The sequence below is a fragment of the Lepus europaeus genome, chromosome 2, assembly GCF_033115175.1.
Source record: "Lepus europaeus isolate LE1 chromosome 2, mLepTim1.pri, whole genome shotgun sequence".
Taxonomy (NCBI): domain Eukaryota; kingdom Metazoa; phylum Chordata; class Mammalia; order Lagomorpha; family Leporidae; genus Lepus; species Lepus europaeus.
This window is the reverse complement of record NC_084828.1, coordinates 149494646-149514882: the sequence shown is the minus strand read 5'-3', so window position 1 is coordinate 149514882 and position 20237 is coordinate 149494646. Positions and strand designations below refer to the sequence as shown.

The 20237-nt window shown below is 39.2% G+C and overlaps 1 protein-coding gene across 1 annotated transcript in view; it reads right to left on the bottom strand.

Annotated features, from left to right (window-relative positions):
• Positions 1-395: 395 nt before the first annotated feature.
• Positions 396-20237, bottom strand: part of MRPL3 (mitochondrial ribosomal protein L3) — a 50671-nt gene continuing 30829 nt past the window's right edge. The window contains exons 7-10 of the mRNA XM_062214741.1: positions 10973-11081; positions 5441-5518; positions 3376-3453; positions 396-1195 (exon numbers count right to left, since the gene is read on the bottom strand). Of these exons, the coding sequence (XP_062070725.1) occupies positions 1043-1195; positions 3376-3453; positions 5441-5518; positions 10973-11081 (418 nt within the window). The 3' untranslated portion in view covers positions 396-1042. The remainder of the gene's footprint in view (positions 1196-3375; positions 3454-5440; positions 5519-10972; positions 11082-20237) is intronic.

Genomic DNA, 20237 nt, shown 5'->3' with positions numbered 1-20237 from the left:
GGTTTTATCATCAAAAACCACTGTCAAACATGTTGTAACAAATGTTTAAATTGAATGAAGTTTAGTTGTAACAAGGTTCCCTAAGTTCAGACAAAATCTTAAACAGTCAATGACGTTCAAGTGCAAATCAGGACCTGAGAGCTGAGAGCTAAGAACTGAATTGCCTCCCCTTGTGTCCAGTGGTGGGACCCAGACTCCCTGTCTGAAGTCCTCATTTAACTATAACATGCACGTTTCTGTAATTCAAATAAAACTCTCATTTATTCTCTCCCTTTAATCAGTTCTAAAATTATGAAGTGAATTTTAAGAAATGTTTCCCTTAACCCAGAAAGGCTGCAGGAATGTTACCATGTCGTTTTCGATTGTTCCATAGAGAGCACCTCTCAAAGAATAAGTCTTTTATCCCCAAAGGTTTATTTATTTGAAAGGCAGAGTTAGAGAGAAGGAGAGACAGAAAGAGATCTTCTATCTGCTGGGGAACTCTCCAAATGGCTGCAACAGCCAGAGCTGGGCCAATCCGAAGCCAGAAACCAGGAGCTTCTTCTGAGTCTCTCATGTGGGTGCAGGTGCTCAAACACTTGGGCCATCTTCTGCTGCTTTCCCAGGTGCATTAGCAGGGAGCCAGATTGGAAGTTGAGCATCGGTATTCGAACTGGCGCCCATATGGAATGCCGGCACCGCAGGTAGCGGCTTTACCCACTATGCAACAGCACAAGCCCCAAATCTTTAGTAAAAGTTAAATTTATAAACATCTTGAGACAGACAATATGGGAAATGTGCAGTACCAAAGAATGAAGTCCATAAACTACAAATATGGTTGTTAATATGCAAATTGCCAATTTTTGCAAACCCAACTACATAGTTGTTTAATGTTATAATTTTTCTATCAGATTTAATTAGGAGATACATGACTTATGCTCTTGACAAAGATGACAAGTTGGCACCGCTGTGACTGAGAAAGAAGAGTGCAATTCCTGGTTATGTTATTGTTCTGGCTCTTCAAAGCTCACTGAATATAAAAGTTCTGGCATGTCCAATGGCATCAGGCAAATGTAATAGAAGGTGCGCTGGGCTGACACACATCTTCGTCATATAAGTCTTCAGGTAGTTCCTCTTCATCTCCATCAGGAAAATATGTAGGGAATGGTAGATTTTTGCAGAAATCCTTATATGCAGGCAGCTTAGAATCTTTGATCTAGAAAGGGAAGGAGGCAAAATTCTTATTAGTATAGCACAACCATATGTAGTCTATTTCACCTCACCTACCACTCTTAATCAAAAAATATCTGCTCCTATATTTTCAAATGTGAATAACACAACTGCTACATACAAAGAATAAAAAGGACCCAGTCAATGCATTTTTTTAAAATCCAATAAATGTGATTACTCCAATGATAGAAACAAAACCTCAAGTTAATCAGCTATTTTATAAGAATAAAATTGTCAATCATTATTTTATATTTTATCATAACTTACAAATCTCTAGAATTATCTCAGAGGACAAATCATAGTCTAAAACTGCTAACCAAATATCAGTCATATCCAGAGTAACTTCTCAAATAAAAAGGTCTAATGTAAATTATATACCTAAGACCTAATAACTTTTATTATCTACTCAAACTGGCCATTTTTATTTTATTTTCTGTTTTTAATAACAAAATTTTTAACTTAAGGATTAAAAAATATTTAGCGTTTTTGTTAAGTCTTAATTTTAAGAGCAAATATCAAAAAATATGACCTATTGTTACAGAAATTAGCTTATTTTCAGTAAAACAGCATTCTTATTAAGAAGATAGAATACAATTTAAATACCATAAGAAGCAATAAGCCTCTAAGTATTTACAGTAGCTATGTTAACTCTTTTTATGTTCTAAAATAATTCTAATTATAAACAAGGGAATTTTAGTATAGATATTGTTATAATCTAAAATGTCATTATTTTATTTCTGGTAAACATTATTGGGTTCTTTGAAGCTTCTAACTCAATTTTACAGCATTCATTCAGAGAGAAATAAAAAAATACATGTAATTACATACAGAGTAAAATAAGACATAATCACTTTGGCAATAAGAAATGAATAATTTGGTTGAAATAAATACACAGCTGTTAGGAACAGCTAAGTACAGAAAAACAGATCTATTTTAGTCTCTGGTTAAAACTGTTCCAAGAAATTATCAGTAAGTTGCACAGAAGAAAATTAACTTGTTTAGATATGTCGGTTTCCTCCAATTCATTAATCTTGGATTGAATGTTAACTAGAAAAAAAGTCATATTCTTATCGATTTAAACGTTCTCAGTATTTAGGAGTGACAATAAAACCAATCAAATAAATTATTAAACCCATAATAATAAAGCTTTCTGTGCTAATTTGATAAATATTTAATTAAACAGCCAACTGTTTTTTTTACACTTTTATAGATCTATTATATTTGAGGAATTTCAGACAAAAAGAGTCCTGTTTACATATGCTAAGTGCAAATGTTACCACTGCACATTGATGGATTTGAAACATATCTGATGACATCATCTATCTTTTTTGTCTTGGTGGCTCTAAAGCTGAGGGCTGAAAGTCTTGTTTTATTATCTGCCTTCCTTCACCAAGGCCCCCATAACTATGCACATCTCCCACCTTTTTTTTTTTTTTTTGTCTACTTCAAGAGAACCAAAAAAACAAAAACAAAAGCAAAACCAGGAAAATTTGAAAATAATGCATAAATTAGGATCAATGGATAAGCACAAACAAACAGTATTTCACATCACATTATCTCATGCTGCAAACAGTTCTCTGGATTCTCCTAATACTTCTTACTAGTGTGCTAGTTAGAATATTTATTCTATATTTTATTTCATGGAAATAATTCTCTGAAAGTATAAGACTTTTTCTTTAAATCCATCTGTACAATGTGTTTTTAATTTTCTTGTTTCATTTTTCTAAAATGAAAATATTTATTTTTAAGGAAGATACTCAAGGTATAATCAGAGCAGTACTAGCAACAATGAAGAAAAAGCTCTCCTTTTAGCCACCTTTCTTGTGCATTCTCTAATTTTACCCTACATATTTCTGGTTCCTTTGTAAAAGTAACTCTTTAAAAAGTTGAAGTGTTCTTTTTTGGAAGAATAGAGATACATCGACACTTTGGCAACAGTTATCTCAATACAATTTTTAACTTCCTAAAGATCCTCCTGCTTCCTGGCCTTACTATTTTCACAGGTTCCTGGTTTTATGGACACAAGATAGAGATCGTTTTGGCATTTTTTTCCCCATGAATGAGAACATGTGAAAAGATGCTTATTTTAAAGCCACTAAGTCTAAAAGGAGAATTTACAGCACACGCCCACATGTGAAAATTAAACAGAAAGGCAGTTACACATACCTTTACTAAACAATTTTTATGTCCAGGTACAGAGCCATTTACATAGATTATATTGTGCTTTGTGTTTATTCTCCACACCTAAAGCATGAAAGGAAATAAAACTTTAAGAGTTAAAAATTAGATAATATGCTTGTATCAAAACAATCAATATGCTAAGAGCTGAGGATCTAAGTAGCCTATACATAATCACAGTAGCACTTATGTTGAAGAAGAATTGAAACCCTTCAAATCCCATGAATGACTTACTATGTAAAACCATTAACAGCTATGTCTTGTGGGACATAACTGTGGGAAAGAATACTCTCATGAACAGAAATGTGACAATACGGTACAGAACTACCTATGTATTCCAATGGACTCTGTTGGCACCACTAATAACAACTGGAAATTCAATTTTATTTTATTTTTAGTTAATACTAGTTTGTTGCAACTAGAAATTGGGAAAGCCACAAATTAACTAGGTCTAACCTCTAAAATAAAGATGCCCTCAAATGAACCTCATATGCAGAAAAATTGTCACAAATGACTCATTAAGAAATGGCACTAAGGAAATAAAATATTTGGAGGGGAAAACAAATTTGCTCACATCCAATAATGGCTTGGCATTAAATAGTACAGATACTGAAATCACACACAAACAGAAAGCTGTAGACAAAGAGATGGTCTCTGACACGTATAAAGGTATACGTTTATGTGACTGTTAAAAAACTGTAGGTGTCAACTTGGCTAGAATAAGGAGAACTTGAGAACTGGCGGAACAATACATCTGGGTGTGCCTGGGAAGTTTCTGGAGGAGGCTGGCACTGAGTTGGAATGAGTGGGGAAGATCAGCCCTCCTTCAGTGTGGGTGGGCTGTATCCCATTCACAAGGGGCCAGGACAGAACAAAACACAGCAGAGAAAAGGACCTCCTGTTCTCTGGAGCTAGGACATTTGTCTTCCGCCTTTGAACATCAGAAATCCAGGCTCTCCAGCCTTTGGATGCCAGGACTCACACCAGTTCCCTACCCCGATCCTACACAGTTCCCTGGCCTTCTGCTTTGGACCAGGAGCTTCCTGGTTCTGAGGCCTTCAGACTTGGGTTGAGCCATGCTACTGACATCTCACGGACTCCAGTCTGCAAATGGACTGCAAGGGGACTTCTCAGCCTTCATAACTGTGTGAGCCAATTCTCTTAATAAGCTTCCTCTCCTCCCTCCCTCCCATTGCTTCCATCTTTCTGCAGAATTCTAATACAATTTAATTATGTAAAAGTTAAACTTCTGCTGGTCAAAATGTATAAATAAAACTTATCTAAAATAGAGACAGGAAGAACATGCACCAAGATACAACCAGTGATTATCTTCAGTATTGTTCTTATGAGTGGCTGATTTTCCTTGTGCTATCTATACTTTGAAACACGGATGCATGCACACAAACACTACTTATTTCATAATATAATTATATGGTATCCTTCGAGTACAACTCATTTTCTCCTATGTATCACATACAATTCTCAAGTTTGTGGAGAATAAACTTATCCTCTTTCAAATACAAATAAAAATCAAGATTTTAAAAAATAAAAATGAATATATACTGCAATCCCCTTTTTCAGTGCTTTCTTCCTATACTTTGATTGTCTCCTCCTGTCCTTCTCCTTCCCCACAAACACATCCATCCACCCACATATCCACCATATAATGCAAGATAACTTCTCCCTTCTCTATTATATAAGAGTACATCAACAAACATATGTAGGGAGTTTTTGGTCATTGTTTTATAAAAAGAGTAGTATATCTAAATGCTCTGAATCTTATTAATTTTTTTTTTAATGCAACTTTATTGTGTAGAAACTTCCCAGGTCAAATAGTACACCACTAGTTTTTTCTTTTCAATGACTCTTGGATGTTAACTGAATATGTACTACTATGCTACTCCTATGACACAGCCACACATTGCATGCATCCTCTACCCCGTAATAACTGTAAACCCCTTTAAAACAGCCACCCACGAGTACACGTGAAATCCAGATTCTGGTGCTTTTGTATTTACACAATTTAACTGCACCTGAAAGCTCAGAAACTTACTTTCAGTCCGTATGCTGTCCTGTCGATGTTTCCCATCTGTCCCGGCATTTTGGTTCCGGGCCAGACTCTGGCAACATCCTAAATGAGAGAATAGTTAATACTTCTCAGTACTCCCAACTTCCAACAGCACCAATCAAACCACAGGGAAAAGTCAGAATGCGGATCATTAAAATGTTTTATTTTCCCCCTATTCTGTAGGCCTCTGTAGAGAACTATGGAGTTAAAGTACTAACTTCTATTAGATGTCCTTTCTAAATTAGGTTGACAAGGTAAATATAGACTACAACAGATTTAAGAGAAAAACTCAGTAACAAGAGGGTATCAACTGCCTCAATACAGGTTGAGAAGCAATAAAGGACATATACACACGTCACACCCCCAATTAAAGAGGAAACAGGCCTCCCGGCCAGTTTACAATGCATCTTCTGTATTAACTGACCTAACGGACTTCCTCTTCACCACTGCTGGGGGATGGTCCTACTCCTCCTTGCTGTTGATGATTAAAGGCATAGTCAGTTCTGTAACAATGAGTCTGTCTAACCCTGGTTGTTTCTGATAGATAAATCAAACTGCTTCACATAGTCTCTGATAATGGTAAATAATTCCACATCTAAACAAGCAAATCCTAAAATTGCAGTTTCTCAGGTCACAAAGGTTCTTGGAAGGTACACATTTCCATCAGCACTCTCACATGAATAGGTGAAATCTCAGTGGAAGTGGCTGATAATGGTATTACAGATGGTTATTAGGTAACCAACACAGCTTAAGACAATTCTGAATATTATAGAATAAGGACTTTCTTATTCATTCCACAATTCTGTTCTGTAATAAGCACTATGCTTAACATTACTAAAAAAGGACTCTGAATTCCTAGTCAAATTTAATTCTCACTAAATGCATACCCTAATTTCTAAGATTACAAAGGAATTTATTAGCTAATTCTTAATGAACTATTTGTACAAACACAGAACAGTATACTTCATGATAACTGGTATAAGAATGCCTAACTTTAAAAAAAAATTATTTATTTGAAAGCTAGAGTTACAGTGAGAAAGAGAGAGAGAGAGAGAGAGAGAGAGAGAGAGAGAGAATAGATCTTCTATCTGTTGGTTAACTTCCCAAATGGCCACAACGGCCAGGCCAGGGCCAGGTCAGAGCCAGAAGCCAGGAGATTCTTCCAGGTCTTCCAAGTGGGTGCAGGGGCCAAGACACTTGGGCCATCCTCTGCTACTTTTCTTTTTTCTTTTTTTTTTTTTTTTTAATTTTTTGACAGGCAGAGTGGACAGTGAGAGAGAGAGACAGAGACAGAGAGAGAGAGAAAGGTCTTCCTTTTGCCGTTGGTTCACCCCCCAATGGCCGCTGTAGCCAGCGCACCGTGCTGATCTGAAGCCAGGAGCCAGGTGCTTCTCCTGGTCTCGCATGCGGGTGCAGGGCCTAAGGACCTAGGCCATCCTCCACTGCACTCCCGGGCCATAGCAAAGAACTGGCCTGCAAAAGGGCCAACAGGGACAGAATCCGGCGCCCCAACCAGGACTAGAATTCAGTGTGCCGGCGCCGCAGGCAGAGGATTAGCCTATTGAGCCGCAGCGCCGGCCTTCTCTGCTACTTTTCCATGTTAGTAGTGAGCTGGATCAGAAGTGGAACAGCCGGGACATGAACTGGTGCCCATATGGGATGCTGACGTCCCAAGTGGCTGCTTAACCCACTACACCACAACACCAGCCCCAGAATGCCTAACTTTAAAACAGTTTATTGAGATTTAATTCACATACCTCAACCTCATATTTCATACCTTTAAAGTACATAACTCGGTGTTTTTAGTCTACTCAGAGTTAAGTCTATCAATTCCGTTACAGAACAATTTTATCAATCCTGAATCATACCCAGTTAGTGGCTGTTCCCTCCAATTATTAATCTACTTTTATCTCTATGGATTTGCCTAGGTTAGACATTTCATATGATGGAATCATAAAATACAGTTTACTGTGACTAGCTTCTTTTACTATGTTTTCAAAGCTCCTCCATTTTGCAGCATGTATTAATACTTCATTTCATTTAATTGTTAATTTTGCTCCATTACATGAATATATAGCATTTTTAAAAAAATTACTTACGGGGCTGCTATGGCATTGTGCCATAGCAGGTTATTGGGTTGCAGTGTAGCACTTGCAATGCAGGCATTTCTTATCAGAGTACCAATTTGAGTCCCAGCTGCTCCACTTCCTATCCAGCTTCCTGCTAATGTCCCTGGGGAAGCAGCAGATGATGGCCCAAATGCTTTGGTCCCTGACACCCACACAGGAAATCTAGATGAAGTTCCAGACTCCCGGCTTCAGCTTGCCACAGCTTTGGGAGTAAACCAGCAGATGGAAGATCCTTGTTTCTCTTTGTCTCTCCCTCTCTCTTAGTTAACTCTGCCTTCCAAATAAATGAAACAAATCTTTCAAATAAAATAACACCAAAATTAAAACACAATTATTTGCTTCAGAGACAGAGAAACGCTGCCACATTCACTGTTTACCCCACAAAAGCACCAATGACTGAAGGGCTAAAGCCAAAAGCTGTGAACTCAATCCAGGTCTCCATGTGGGTGGTAGGAAACCAAAGACTTGAGCCATCACTGCTGCCTCCCAGAGTGCAAGATACTGGAATAAGGAGCTGGAGCTGGGAACTCAACCCAGGTCCTCTGATGTGAGACACAGGTGTTCTCACCAGCATTTGTACCACTATGCCAAACACCTGTGCCTGACAGAGCACATTTTAATTATCTATACACAGACTGATGAACATCTGTTATTAGTTCTACTTTTTGGCCATTATATTCATATATTGTTATCTAGTCACATGCAAGTTTTTGTGTGCATATTTTCATTTCCTTTGGGTGTATATCTAAGAGTGAAATTATTGGGTCATGTGGTGACTTTATACATTTTCAGAACCTGCCAAACTAACTGTCAATGGTACAGCTGCACTGGTTTCCATTCCTGCCAGCAATGTATGAAGTTTTTAATTTTTCCATATCTAAGCAAATATTTGATACCACTTGTCTTCTTGATTATGGCCAGTCAACTGTGTAATTTTTTTTAAGCTTTATGTATTTTTATTTGAAAGGCAGAGAGAGGGAGAGAGGGAGAGAGGGAGAGGGAGAGAGTCAGAGAGAGAGAGAGAGATCTGTTGGTCCAAATCCCACATGCCAACAGCCGGGGCTGGGTCAGGCCAAAGCTAGGAGCCCAGAACTCCATCCAGTTCTCCAATGTGGGTGGCAAGAACTCAAGTACTACTGTCTTTCAAGGTATGCATTAGCAGAAGCTGGAGCAGAAGCAGAATGGGGACTAGAATCCAGGTATTCCTATATGGCATGTGGGCATTTTAAGCAGTGTTTAATTGCTGCACCTTATGCCAATCCTCACTGTGGTTTTGATTTGGATTTCCTAATGGCTAAAGATGCTGAGCATCTTTTTATATGCTTAATCAGCCATCTGTATATCTTCTTTGGAAAAAAGTTTATTCAAGTCCTTTGCCTATTTTTTAGAAATTGGGTTATCATTTTACTATTGGCTTATATTTTCTGCAAACAAGTCTTACCAGATAATGATTTTCAAATATTTTCTTCCATTCTATGAGCTGTCTTCATTTGATGGTATCATTTGAAGGACAAATGTTTTTAATTCTGATGAGTCTGATCTCTCTATATTTTTGTTGCTTATACTTGGTGTCATACCTAAGGATGTGCTTAAATCAAGGTCATGAAAATTTACCATTTTTTAAAGAAAGAGTTGTATAGTTTTCCCTCTTAAATTTATGTCTGATCTACACGTTTACAATTTATTTCTACATAACTTATAAAGACTATATTTAATTTCATATTTGTAAAGTTTCAAAAATAATATAAAGAACTCTTATATTCTTTACTCAAGTCCACCAATTGTTTACACTCTGACCCACATGCTTTACCATTTACTCTCTATATACATCTTCCTCTACATCATCTGATTAACAAGTGGCAGACATGATGTTTCTTTTTTTCTAAGTACTTCAAAGTTTATTTCCTAAACACAAAGATATTCTCTTATGCAGTCACAGCATAATCATAAAACTCAGAAAGTTTAACACACCCTTATCTAATCCACATTATATTCTGTCAACTGCCCAACAGTTTTTTTTTTTTTTTTTTTTTAAACAGGCAGAGTTAGAGAGAGACAGAGAGGAAGGTCTTCCTTTTCCATTGGTTCACCCCCCAAATGGCTGCTTCAGCCGGCGTTGTGCCGATCCGAAGCCAGGAGCATCCTCCTAGTCTCCCACGCTGGTGCAAGGCCCAAGCATTTGGGCCACCCTCCACTGCCTTCCTGGGCCACAGCAGAGACCTGGACTGGAGGAGGAGCAACCAGGATGCCCCAACTGGGACTGGAACCCGGGATGCCGGTGCCGCAGGCAGAGGATTACCCTAGTGAGCCACGGCGCTGGCTAACAGTGTTCTTTAGAGCAATTTCCCCCTCAAGTCTAGGATCCACTTCAGAATTACAAACTGCATTTTGTTATGTCTCTTTAGTCTCCTTAACTCTGGAACAACTCCTGAGCTTTCACTTCTTTTTCATGATCTTGAATATTTCTGAAGGGTACAAGCCAGTTTTTTTGTAGAATGCTGTTCATTTTGGGTCTTTTTCTGATGGACAGTATTCTATCAAGTAGATGTACCACAGTCTTTTAATCTAAACTCCCAACTATGGATATTTATGCCTATAATTACAAATAATGTTGCAATGATTTTGTTCAAATGCATTTTTGGGAGAATATCTTCCTGGTAAATTCTTAAAAGTAGGAGTGCCATGCCAAAGGGAAATACATGTGTAGTTTTTACTAGATGTTGCCACATTCTGCTATAAGGGTTACACTGTTTTGTATTCCCATCAGCAATGTATGAGTGACTATATTCCTACATTCTTGCCAACAGCATGACAAAAATTAAGCAGTTTATTAATACAATCTGCTAAGTGTGAACTTAGTACCTTGGAGTAGCTTCAATCTGTATTTCTCTTTCTATGAGAGATACAGAATATATTATCAATCTTTTAAAGAGATCAATCTTGCATTATACTGATGCTGTAAAGAATACTTGTTATGTTTTTTGATTATTTTCCATTTCTTCTCTATCATTTTCCTTTGAAACATGGTGGCATACTCAACTATGCTGTTAGAGCAAAAACAAATATGTGAAGGAACCAATTGGGACATATGAAAGGGTAACCTAACCTGTCATTAGTACAACTAAGTTCAAAGTAGAAGATGCAGAGAGAGGACAGAATGGCAAAGTTAGCAGGAAGGCACTGCGAATGCTGGGTGCATACATGTAGCACAGATATAATCACAAGATTCAATTCAAGTCTGGCCCTGGAGAATGACAGGTGACAAGTACTAAGACTCACTAGTAGTCAAACTGAAATTATGTGAGTTGACCTCAAGGAGAGAATGAGCATTGTATGTGTGTTCAGTTGAACACTTAGCATTAAAAAGAGCATCGGTAGCAATACTTACACCAGTTGAAATAGCTCCAGGTCTCCTGTGGGTTTTTGTTTGACCATGAGTAGCAGGTTGGCCTTTAAATCCCCATCTTTTCATGACGCCTTGAAAACCTTTACCAATACTGTTAAGAAAATAAACATTGGAATCTACATAATGAATAGGGCATAAAATATCCCTAATTTTTTCTTGATAGAACCTTAGAGTTTTATCAAAGCCTCTTATCTAAATAACTAGGAAAGGCTACATAAGCTCAAGTGCAAACCAATATTTCTTTATCTCTGCTTTGGTGCTTTTGGAACCACTTCTGTAAAATGTTAATTCAATACTGTAAGACAATGGTGAATCAAGTACAGGAAGTTCTATCATCATAATCTTGTGAAAATGACACAGTGAAAGTGCTAGAAGTTCCACAGTACTTGTAACAGATACCACAGGCAGCCACTTATAGAGCCCAAAGATCCCTGCCATCTGATACCTATGTTCTTGCTTAAACCCCTCTCCCCTTGAGACTGGGTGCGCCTGGTGACTTGCTTCTAACGAATAAAATATGACAAAACAGGATGAGATGCCACTTCTGAGATCTGATTCTGAGGGGGGGCTGCTTCCACCTCAGTGCTCTCCTGCTTGCTAGGCTCTGCAGGGGGGTGACCACCACAGTGGGGAAGGTTGTGACAAGTATGGCTCCAGTCAATTAAAAGGAGCCATGGCCTACCAACAGCCTTGTCAGTGAGCGTGCAGGGAGATTCCCTGGGCCCAGCCCTGAGATGACTGCAGCCTTGGCGGATGTCTTAACCGCATACTTGCGAGGTGCTGAAGTAGGCTCGTCTAGGCTTTCTGACTACAGAAATTGTGAAGTAATAATAATTACTAAAAATAATAATATTATTACTCCAACCTAGTATGTTTTAAGGTAATGCACTCGGCAGCAGCAGGTAAGCAATACGATGGAGCACTAAATAATAATGCTGTGTGTGTTAAGTACTGTTTTAGAAGATACCATATGGATCTTGGTCTTAGGCTTGAATGGGAAGCTAATGAAAAGCTAAACTCAGAGATAACAACGTCTTAACAACCTTAATTCTCAATCTTAAATGAAATCATTATATTTTCAAGTTCTGTTCCCCAGAAAAACTATGATGCAGACAGAAAGCAAACAATACTGAGAGCAAACAATTATTAAAGTATGTCACTGAATGTCAAATACATCAGTACAAATGACACAATGCAAAGTTTAGAAGGAATTTTAACATTGTACCAGACATTTAAAAATATATTGAAAAGGAAGAGAGAGAGCAGAGAGGGGAGAGGGGAGAGGGAAAGGGGAAGGGGGAAGAGAGTGGAGAGGAGAGGAGAGCAGAGGAGAAGAGAGGGAAAGGGAGGGGAGACAGAGAGGGAAGGATATCTTCCATCTGCTAGTTTACTCCTCAAATGCCCACAATAGCCATGGCTGGATCAGGCCAGAGACCTAAAAGCCCAGAAGTCTATCCAGGTCTCTGCCTGGATTGGATTTCTAATGACCTTAGAAAAGCAGTGGAAAGAACCAGATAAAGCTCCTGGCTTCTGGCTCCTGCCTGGCCCAGCCCAAAAGTCTATCCAGGTCTCTGATGTGGGTGGCAGGGACCCAAGTACTGAAGTCATCACCACCAGCTTTACCAGATGCATTATCAGGGAGCTGGATCAGAAACTGAGTAGCTGGGACTTGAACCAGCACTCTGCTATGGGGTGCCAGCATCTCAAGTGGGTGCTTAACCCACTGTTGACACAACTTCAGTCACCATATTTTAAACTTTTTATTTGAAAGTTAGAGTCAGACAAAGAAAGGCAGCCAAGCAGCCAGTCAGATCTTCCATCTAAAGGTTCATTCTCCAAATTCCCTCAATAGACAGGGCTGGGCTAGGCCAAAGCCAGGAGACAAGAACTCAACATGGGGGCCAGTATTGTGGCTTAGCAGGTTAAGTTTACTACTTGTAAACCCAACATTTCATACGGGCGCCAAGTTTGTGTCCTACCAGCTCTACTTCCAATCCAGCTGCCTGGACTGGATTTCTAATGATCTTAGAAAAGCAGTGGAAAGAACCAGATAAAGCTCCTGGCTCCTGCCTGGCCCAGCCCAGGCTATTGTGGCCATCTTGGGAGAGAACCAGCAGATGGAAGATCTCTCTCCGTAACTCTTTTAAATAAACAAACACATCTTTTAAAAAAAGAACTCAATCTGGGTCTCCCATACTGGTGGTAGAGAACCAAGTACTGTAGCCATCAGTTGCTTCTCAGGGTGTGCATTACGGGAAGCTGGATTGAAAGTGGAACCAGGAACTGAAGCCAGGCATTCTGACATAGGATATAGGTGTCCCAACTGCTATCTCAAACACTCAGATTTATTTTTATATTCTCTTCAGATGAAGATTGTTCTTTTACTTTTCACAAGATAATATGTCAATACAGTTTTAATGTAGTGCTCCCTAGTCCCAATAAAGTCAGCTATTATTAAGTGAACAGTGCAGTGCTTAAACTATGTACCAAGAGGACCAAAACCAAAAGATTACAAAAACCAGGCTTTGCCCACAAGGACTTTTTTTTATACATTTATACATTTAACAAAAAAGTATTTTTGCTATGGATTGAAAAGGTCTACATAACCAACATGCAATGGATTGAAAAAGTCTACGTAACTGGGCTGGCGCTGCTGCGTAGCAGTAAAGCCACCGCCTGCCTATATGGGTGCCAGTTCGAGTGCTGGCTGCTCCACTTCTGATCCAGCTCTCTGCTGTGGCCTGGGAAAGCAGAGGAAGATGGCCCAAGTCCTCGGGCCCCTGCACCCATCTGGGAGACCTGAAGAAGCTCATGGCTCCTGATTGGTGCAGCTTCAGCTGTTTCGGCCATATGGGGAATGAACCAGTGGATGAAGACTCTCTCTCTCTCAACCTCTGCCTCTCTAGTAAACAAATAAAATCTTTAAAAAAAAAAAAGATACCTGCAGTACCACTTCGGAGTGCCCTGATGCTAGTTTCCTGTTCATGCACTCCAGGGGAGGCAGCAGTGATGGCTCAAAATGATGGTCTCTGCGACCTATGTGGGAAACATGGATTGAGTTCCAGGTTCCCAGCATTTGCTCCGGCACCAGTCTAATCTACGCCACTGCAGGCATTTGGAGAATGAACCAGCTGATGGGTTCCTTCTCTCTCTTCCCTTCTCAGATAAATCAATTAATTTAAAAAAAACTGAATAGCCTGCAGTTGAAAAAAAAATTTTAATAAGCAGAGGGAGCACTAAAGTGACAAGCTTTTAAAAAGCCAAATCTAAACATTGGGTATTCTTGGAAGAAAGTTTATTAATCCTTTCTGAGTTCTCAAATGGAGTAATCTCTTACTTACAAAGAGTATCAGTGCAAGCAACAACGGAACGCATGCCAGGTAAATTACATTAGATAATTTGGTTTATTTCAAGAGTAAATGGTTGTAAGATGAAAGTGGTATCCTGAAAGTGCTAATTATCTGTCGGCTAATTACAGATTATTTTTTTCAATCTAGCTCTAGAATATATCATGTAGTTATACTCTGTACCACAGGAGCTTTTTCAATAAATAACCTTTAAACAAAAGGATAAAATACAAATGGCATGACAAATTACTGGCTTAATTCAGCTTGTAGAGATGAGAGTGCACCTGTTGATCCATGGGTGGTTCAGGTATCTACTATTATTTCACTCATTTGCCATCCAACTGGAGAACACAGCAAGAAATAAACTAATCTATACTTAGCACACATAGGCACATTTCAAATATAAGGTTTCTAAAAGTCACATAAAGTATAATATTCATTTTTACTAAGAATGAAATAAAACACAGAATACTTGCTTTATCTACCTCACACTTTTTCCCACTGTAGTAGTTTTTAATTACTTATGGAAGAAAAAAAAAGGAAAATTCAAATGAAAAAGAGCACTGTGTTAGAAATCCAAATTTTAGTAGACATATCTGAAAATTAAGAAAATATATATTTTGAGTATTTCTACCTGGCAAAACAAAACTCATCAAAAAATTCAGATGTACCACTTATTTTGGAAGACTTTATCATGCTTATTTCTCAGCCTACTTCTTCTTAGCACCTGTTACCTGCATCAGCATCAGGGATTGTGAACTGTTTCGCCCTAATGCCCAGCCTAGAGAAATTGACATAAAAGCTGTTAATGGCTAAAGATCTGTCATGGGAAGAAAGAGAGCTAGTATCCTTTCTTTTGTCCTATAGTTTCCAAATGCTATATAATGGGCATGACTTTTAGCTTGTTAGTTCATTTATTAGACGAGAGGAGAGACTCAAAGGTATCACTTTGCTTAATCTCACAGAAGGGAATGCATAATTTAATATTTCCTACTGTAGTCTATAAATGCAGTCCTTTGCCATATTGTGACACAGGATGTATCACAATACACAGGATGTCATATAAATCTATGATGTACTGACTTACTTGTGGCATGACTTTGGACATACCTGTATATGGAGACAAAACAAAATGCCTATGAGGTGAGCAGAGACTGTAGCCCAGCTCTTAAATCCACCCATCCTTTGTCTTCAGAGAACATTCTCTAAAATTCCCATCCTGAGTCTCTTCCTCACCAATGGCTTATCCTATCATTCTCTCTTCCACATTACTCTTCCTCCTGCTCTTTGGGAAGCAAATTGCTTCTCTTTTTCCCACCTCCAAACCACCTTCTGCAATCCATCTTCCTCACTGATTACACTGTGGAACTCACTGAGGTTAATCTCATAATTACAAAACCAAAAGTCCTTTTATTAAAGTATATTTTTTATTGGGGATGGCACTGTGGTGCAGTAAGTTAACTCACTGCTTAACATATTATTTGAGTCCTGCTATACAATTTCAACCCTAAACTAAACTCCCTGTTTCTACATGACTAGGAAGGCAGTGCAGGATGGCTTGAGAATGTGAGCCCCTGTCATCCACATGGGAGACCTGGATCGAGCTCTGGGCTCCTGGCTTTGGCCTGGGCTGGGCCAGTGCCAGCCATTGTGGCCATTTGGAGAATGATACAGCAGATTGAAGATGTGGTTCTCTCTCAGCCTTTCCTTTACAAATAATTAAGTCATAAAAAAAGTTTAGCTTCTCTATTGTAAAAATTTTGAACCATATTCAAGAGCAGAGAGACCAGTATAATGAACCTTTATATATTCACCACTCATTGTCAATAATTGACTCAAGGCCTATTTTATCCCATCTATTCTCTCTTGTAACAAAAAATGGATTATTTTGAAGCAAACTACACATAGCAAATCATTTCACTCACAATCCTTTTAAGGAACAAAACTACAATACCAGTATTACAACCTAAAAAAATTAATACCTTAATATCATCTTTCTAGCCAGTGTTCAGATTTCTAGGGCCTTTTTAAAAATGGAATCTCCCCAGGGCTGTCCTTCATCCCTCCTTCTTAAAACCCCACTTCACCACTGTCCTAAATTCCGCCAGAGTTTTTGCTTCCCTAATGCTCTTTGAAAAGTCTCTTTCTTCTTGAAGCTACATGAGATGGTCTCAGCATCCTGTCTCTGATTCTCTTCTCACTATGGTTTAAATAAGGGGTCGGTAAACTACTGCTTGGACTGGCCACTTGTTCTGGTAAATAAAATTTTGTTCTGGTAAATAGTTTTATTAGGATACAGCCATGCATATTCATTTACTTACTGCCTATGTTACTTCAGAATAAGATAAGAATAGCTGCACATAGACCTACTAAACTTAAGATATTTACTGCCTGGCTCTCTGAGAAAAACTGTTGATTGCTGAAGCTCTAACAAGCTCGAGTTCCATTCACTCAGCCCTCTAAACAGGAATCCTGCTGCCTCCCCAGGCCACAGATGTACCGACCACATCCAGCTAGAAGTGCCTCAGCCGTCTAGTATCTGAGAAACAGAAATCGAGTGGCTCCCCCTCTTCAAGCTAGCCTCCTTTTTGGCCACTAGAGTGAAATCCTCAAGATGAAAGTCTTACTACACACCTATCCTCTGCTTAAAAAAAACAAACAAGGAAACAAATAATAAATTAAACTATTAACTTAGATGGTTCCCCACTAACTTTTTAGCATAGGGTTTATAAGGTTTTTTTTTTTTTTTTTTTTTTTTTACAGAGTGGATAGTGAGAGAGAGAGAGAGAGAGACAAAGAGAAAGGTTTTCCTTTTTGCCGTTGGTTCACCCTCCAATGGCCGCTGCGGCCGGCGCACCGCGCTGATCTGAAGCCAGGAGCCAGGTGCTTCTCCTGGTCTCCCATGTGGGTGCAGGGCCCAAGCACATGGGCCATCCTCCACTGCACTCCCTGGCCACAGCAGAGAGCTGGCCTGGAAGAGGGGTAACCGGGACAGAATCCAGCACCCCGACCCCGGTGTGCCAGCACCGCAAGGCGGAGGATTAGCCTATTGAGCTGCGGCACCGGCCCATAAGGTCTTTTATAACTGGGTCCAACCTACCTTTCCAACCCTGCCCACCACAAATCCTAGTCATAGCAGATTACTTTATGGGTCCCTACCAATCTTTCATGCATTTGCTTTCCTATTCCCTTTGCCTCAAAGCCCTTCCTCCTGCATTGTCTTTGTACCACTGTCATGAAAAAAAGTACAGCAAGTGTTTATCACAAAATATTTTATTTATTAAAAAAATCAAATTCATATTGTAAATAGAGGTTTTTCCTATCAGAATCATTTCCAAATTAACTTTGTTTAGCTGATTTATGCTGTAAGTTTAGTGACTGTACACAAGCTCTCAGAGAAACAAACTGAGCACTGCAGAATGGAGAGTGGGCTCTCATTTCTTTAAGGATGCTCCAAGATCAGGCTATATTTTTATATTTAAAAAATAAAAGTAGAGATTAGGGTGGGAAATTGAAGAAACTACTGATTTAAATCAGCTTCTGTTACAGTTTAACATTATGGGAAATGGAAATGGAAGACTCAGCCCTGTCCTTAGCCAAAATCAAGATAAGCTCCTTCTTTACAAAACTGAACAACTAAGAGCAGATCAGAGCTAAGAAAAAAGCCCCTTTCCTTCCAAACTTGTGAGGAACATGTGACACCTCTGCACTCTGGTGACGGAACACAGTGCAGGACTTCCACAGGAGCATGCAGTATAAACTGATCAAATCAGGCAACCAGGATCCTCCACGTCTGGAACCTCCCAGTTCCTCTTGTTCAGATCTTGATAGAGTTAAAATGAGATTTTCTTTTCTTTTCTTTTAAGATTTATTTGTTTTATTTGAAAGGCAGAGTTACAGAGGGAGCGAGAGAAAGAAAGAGAGGGAGTGAGAGAGATTGAGATCTTCGATATGATGAAAGGCCAGGGCTGGGCCAGGCAGAATCCAGGAGTCAGGAGCTTCGTCTGGGACTCCCACACGGGTAGCAGGGGCCCAGGTACTTGGACTATCCTTTACTGCCTTTCCAGGCGCATTAAGCTGGATCAGAAATGGAGCAATCAGGACTTGAAATGGCACCCATACGTGATTGCCGGTATAGCAGGTAGCGGTTTAACCCACTGTACTACAATGCTGGTCCCAAGGTGGAATCTTCAACTGTGAAAAAGTACTACTGAATATTAAAGCGAAATGTCTAAAGCAACATCAAAAGACTTTCTTGTAGGACAACAACATAATAATGACTTTACTATGTTTTAGATTCAAACTGATCAAATGCACTTAGTTTTAAAATTAAAAAATTCAACAAACAAAAAGGGACAATTTTTGATGAAATTAATTACATGCATATAGAAGGCTTCTTAGCTAATTCGTCACCTCCCTGAGGATTAGCTTTTAAGTCATGATGAATTAACATGGCATACACATTTAATCTTTAATTATAGCTTTTCTTCATTTCAATAATCACCCAGATATTACCATTGACTTTCATCTCTACACACTTCAAAGGTAGAGCATCTCTATTCAAGACCTTTGTAAAGTTCGAGTCAGTTTCTCCCAACTCAGTGTTGCTGTCTAAAGCTACTTGATGAGCAATGAATTGAACTCCCAAGTCCACAAGGCAGTCAAGGTGGGATTTTCCAGCTGCTCTGCATTTGGTTTGCCTGTAACTAGAAGCTGGCAGGGAACGTCTGCATAGCTATTACTTTTTAGGATAAATTTTTGACAGTGTGACCTGAAATGCAGGTATCTGGTTTTTATCTAAGAATTATAAACCTCTCATCAATATCTGAAAGCATTTTATCAACAAGAGACTGCTCAGAATACCTCAGTGATAGCTTTTTGGACATCAATTTGTCTAATTCAGCAGTACAAAGAGCCAACTGTGGAATGACTCCTTCAATTTCCTGGCTGCCCTAAATCAATCCAGAACATCAAGTCTGCTATGCTGAGTGTAGTATGTTCTTCTGGAAAGAGAAAATACAAATAACCACTTCTGCAATATCATGAAAGGACAAGCGAGTCTTTTCTGAAGGTCATCAGCCACATACTGCTCTTCAACAGGTTACAAAACCATATTGGTATGTGCAGCGCTTCTATCATCATGAATTAGTATTACTACAGATAAGGGTGAGTTATGCCACCTGGAAACTGAGGGATTCTTTGTTAGAATGGAAAGAAACTTATAGAAACTACTTAGCTCCATTCTCTCAAGTTATAAATAATAAAATATAAATCCAGACAATTTTAAGCCACTCGTCAAGGACAGATCCATTATAAATGGAAGTATTTGGCCAACTCAAGTCATACTACCACTTGAAACAGATAACAGCAAAAATATCACAGCAAATGAGAGAGGAATGAAGCTATCACAAGGGCATTCTCATTATCTATAAATTCTAGGTGTAGCAGACAGTATGTGATCTTAAATTACTTGAGTATTTCAAAAAACTACTGTTTTGTTATATAAAAAATAATCTGTAGCCGGTGCCGCGGCTCACTAGGCTAATCCTCTGCCTGCGGCGCCAGCACCCCGAGTTCTAGTCCCAGTTGGGGTGCCAGATTCTGTCCTGGTGGCTCCTCTTCCAGTCCAGCTCTCTGCTGTGGCCCGGGAGGGCAGTGGGAGATGGCCCAAGTGCTTGGGCACCTGCACCCACATGGGAGACCAGAAGGAAGCACCTGGCTTTGGATCAGCGCAGCGCGCCGGCTGTAGCGGCCATTTGGGGGTGACCAACGGAAGGAAGACCTTTCTCTCTGTCTTTCTCTCTCACTGTCCAACTCTGCCTGTCAAAATCATCATCATCATCATCATCATCATCATCACCATCTGAAGGCAATAACTTGATGTATTAGAAAACACCAGA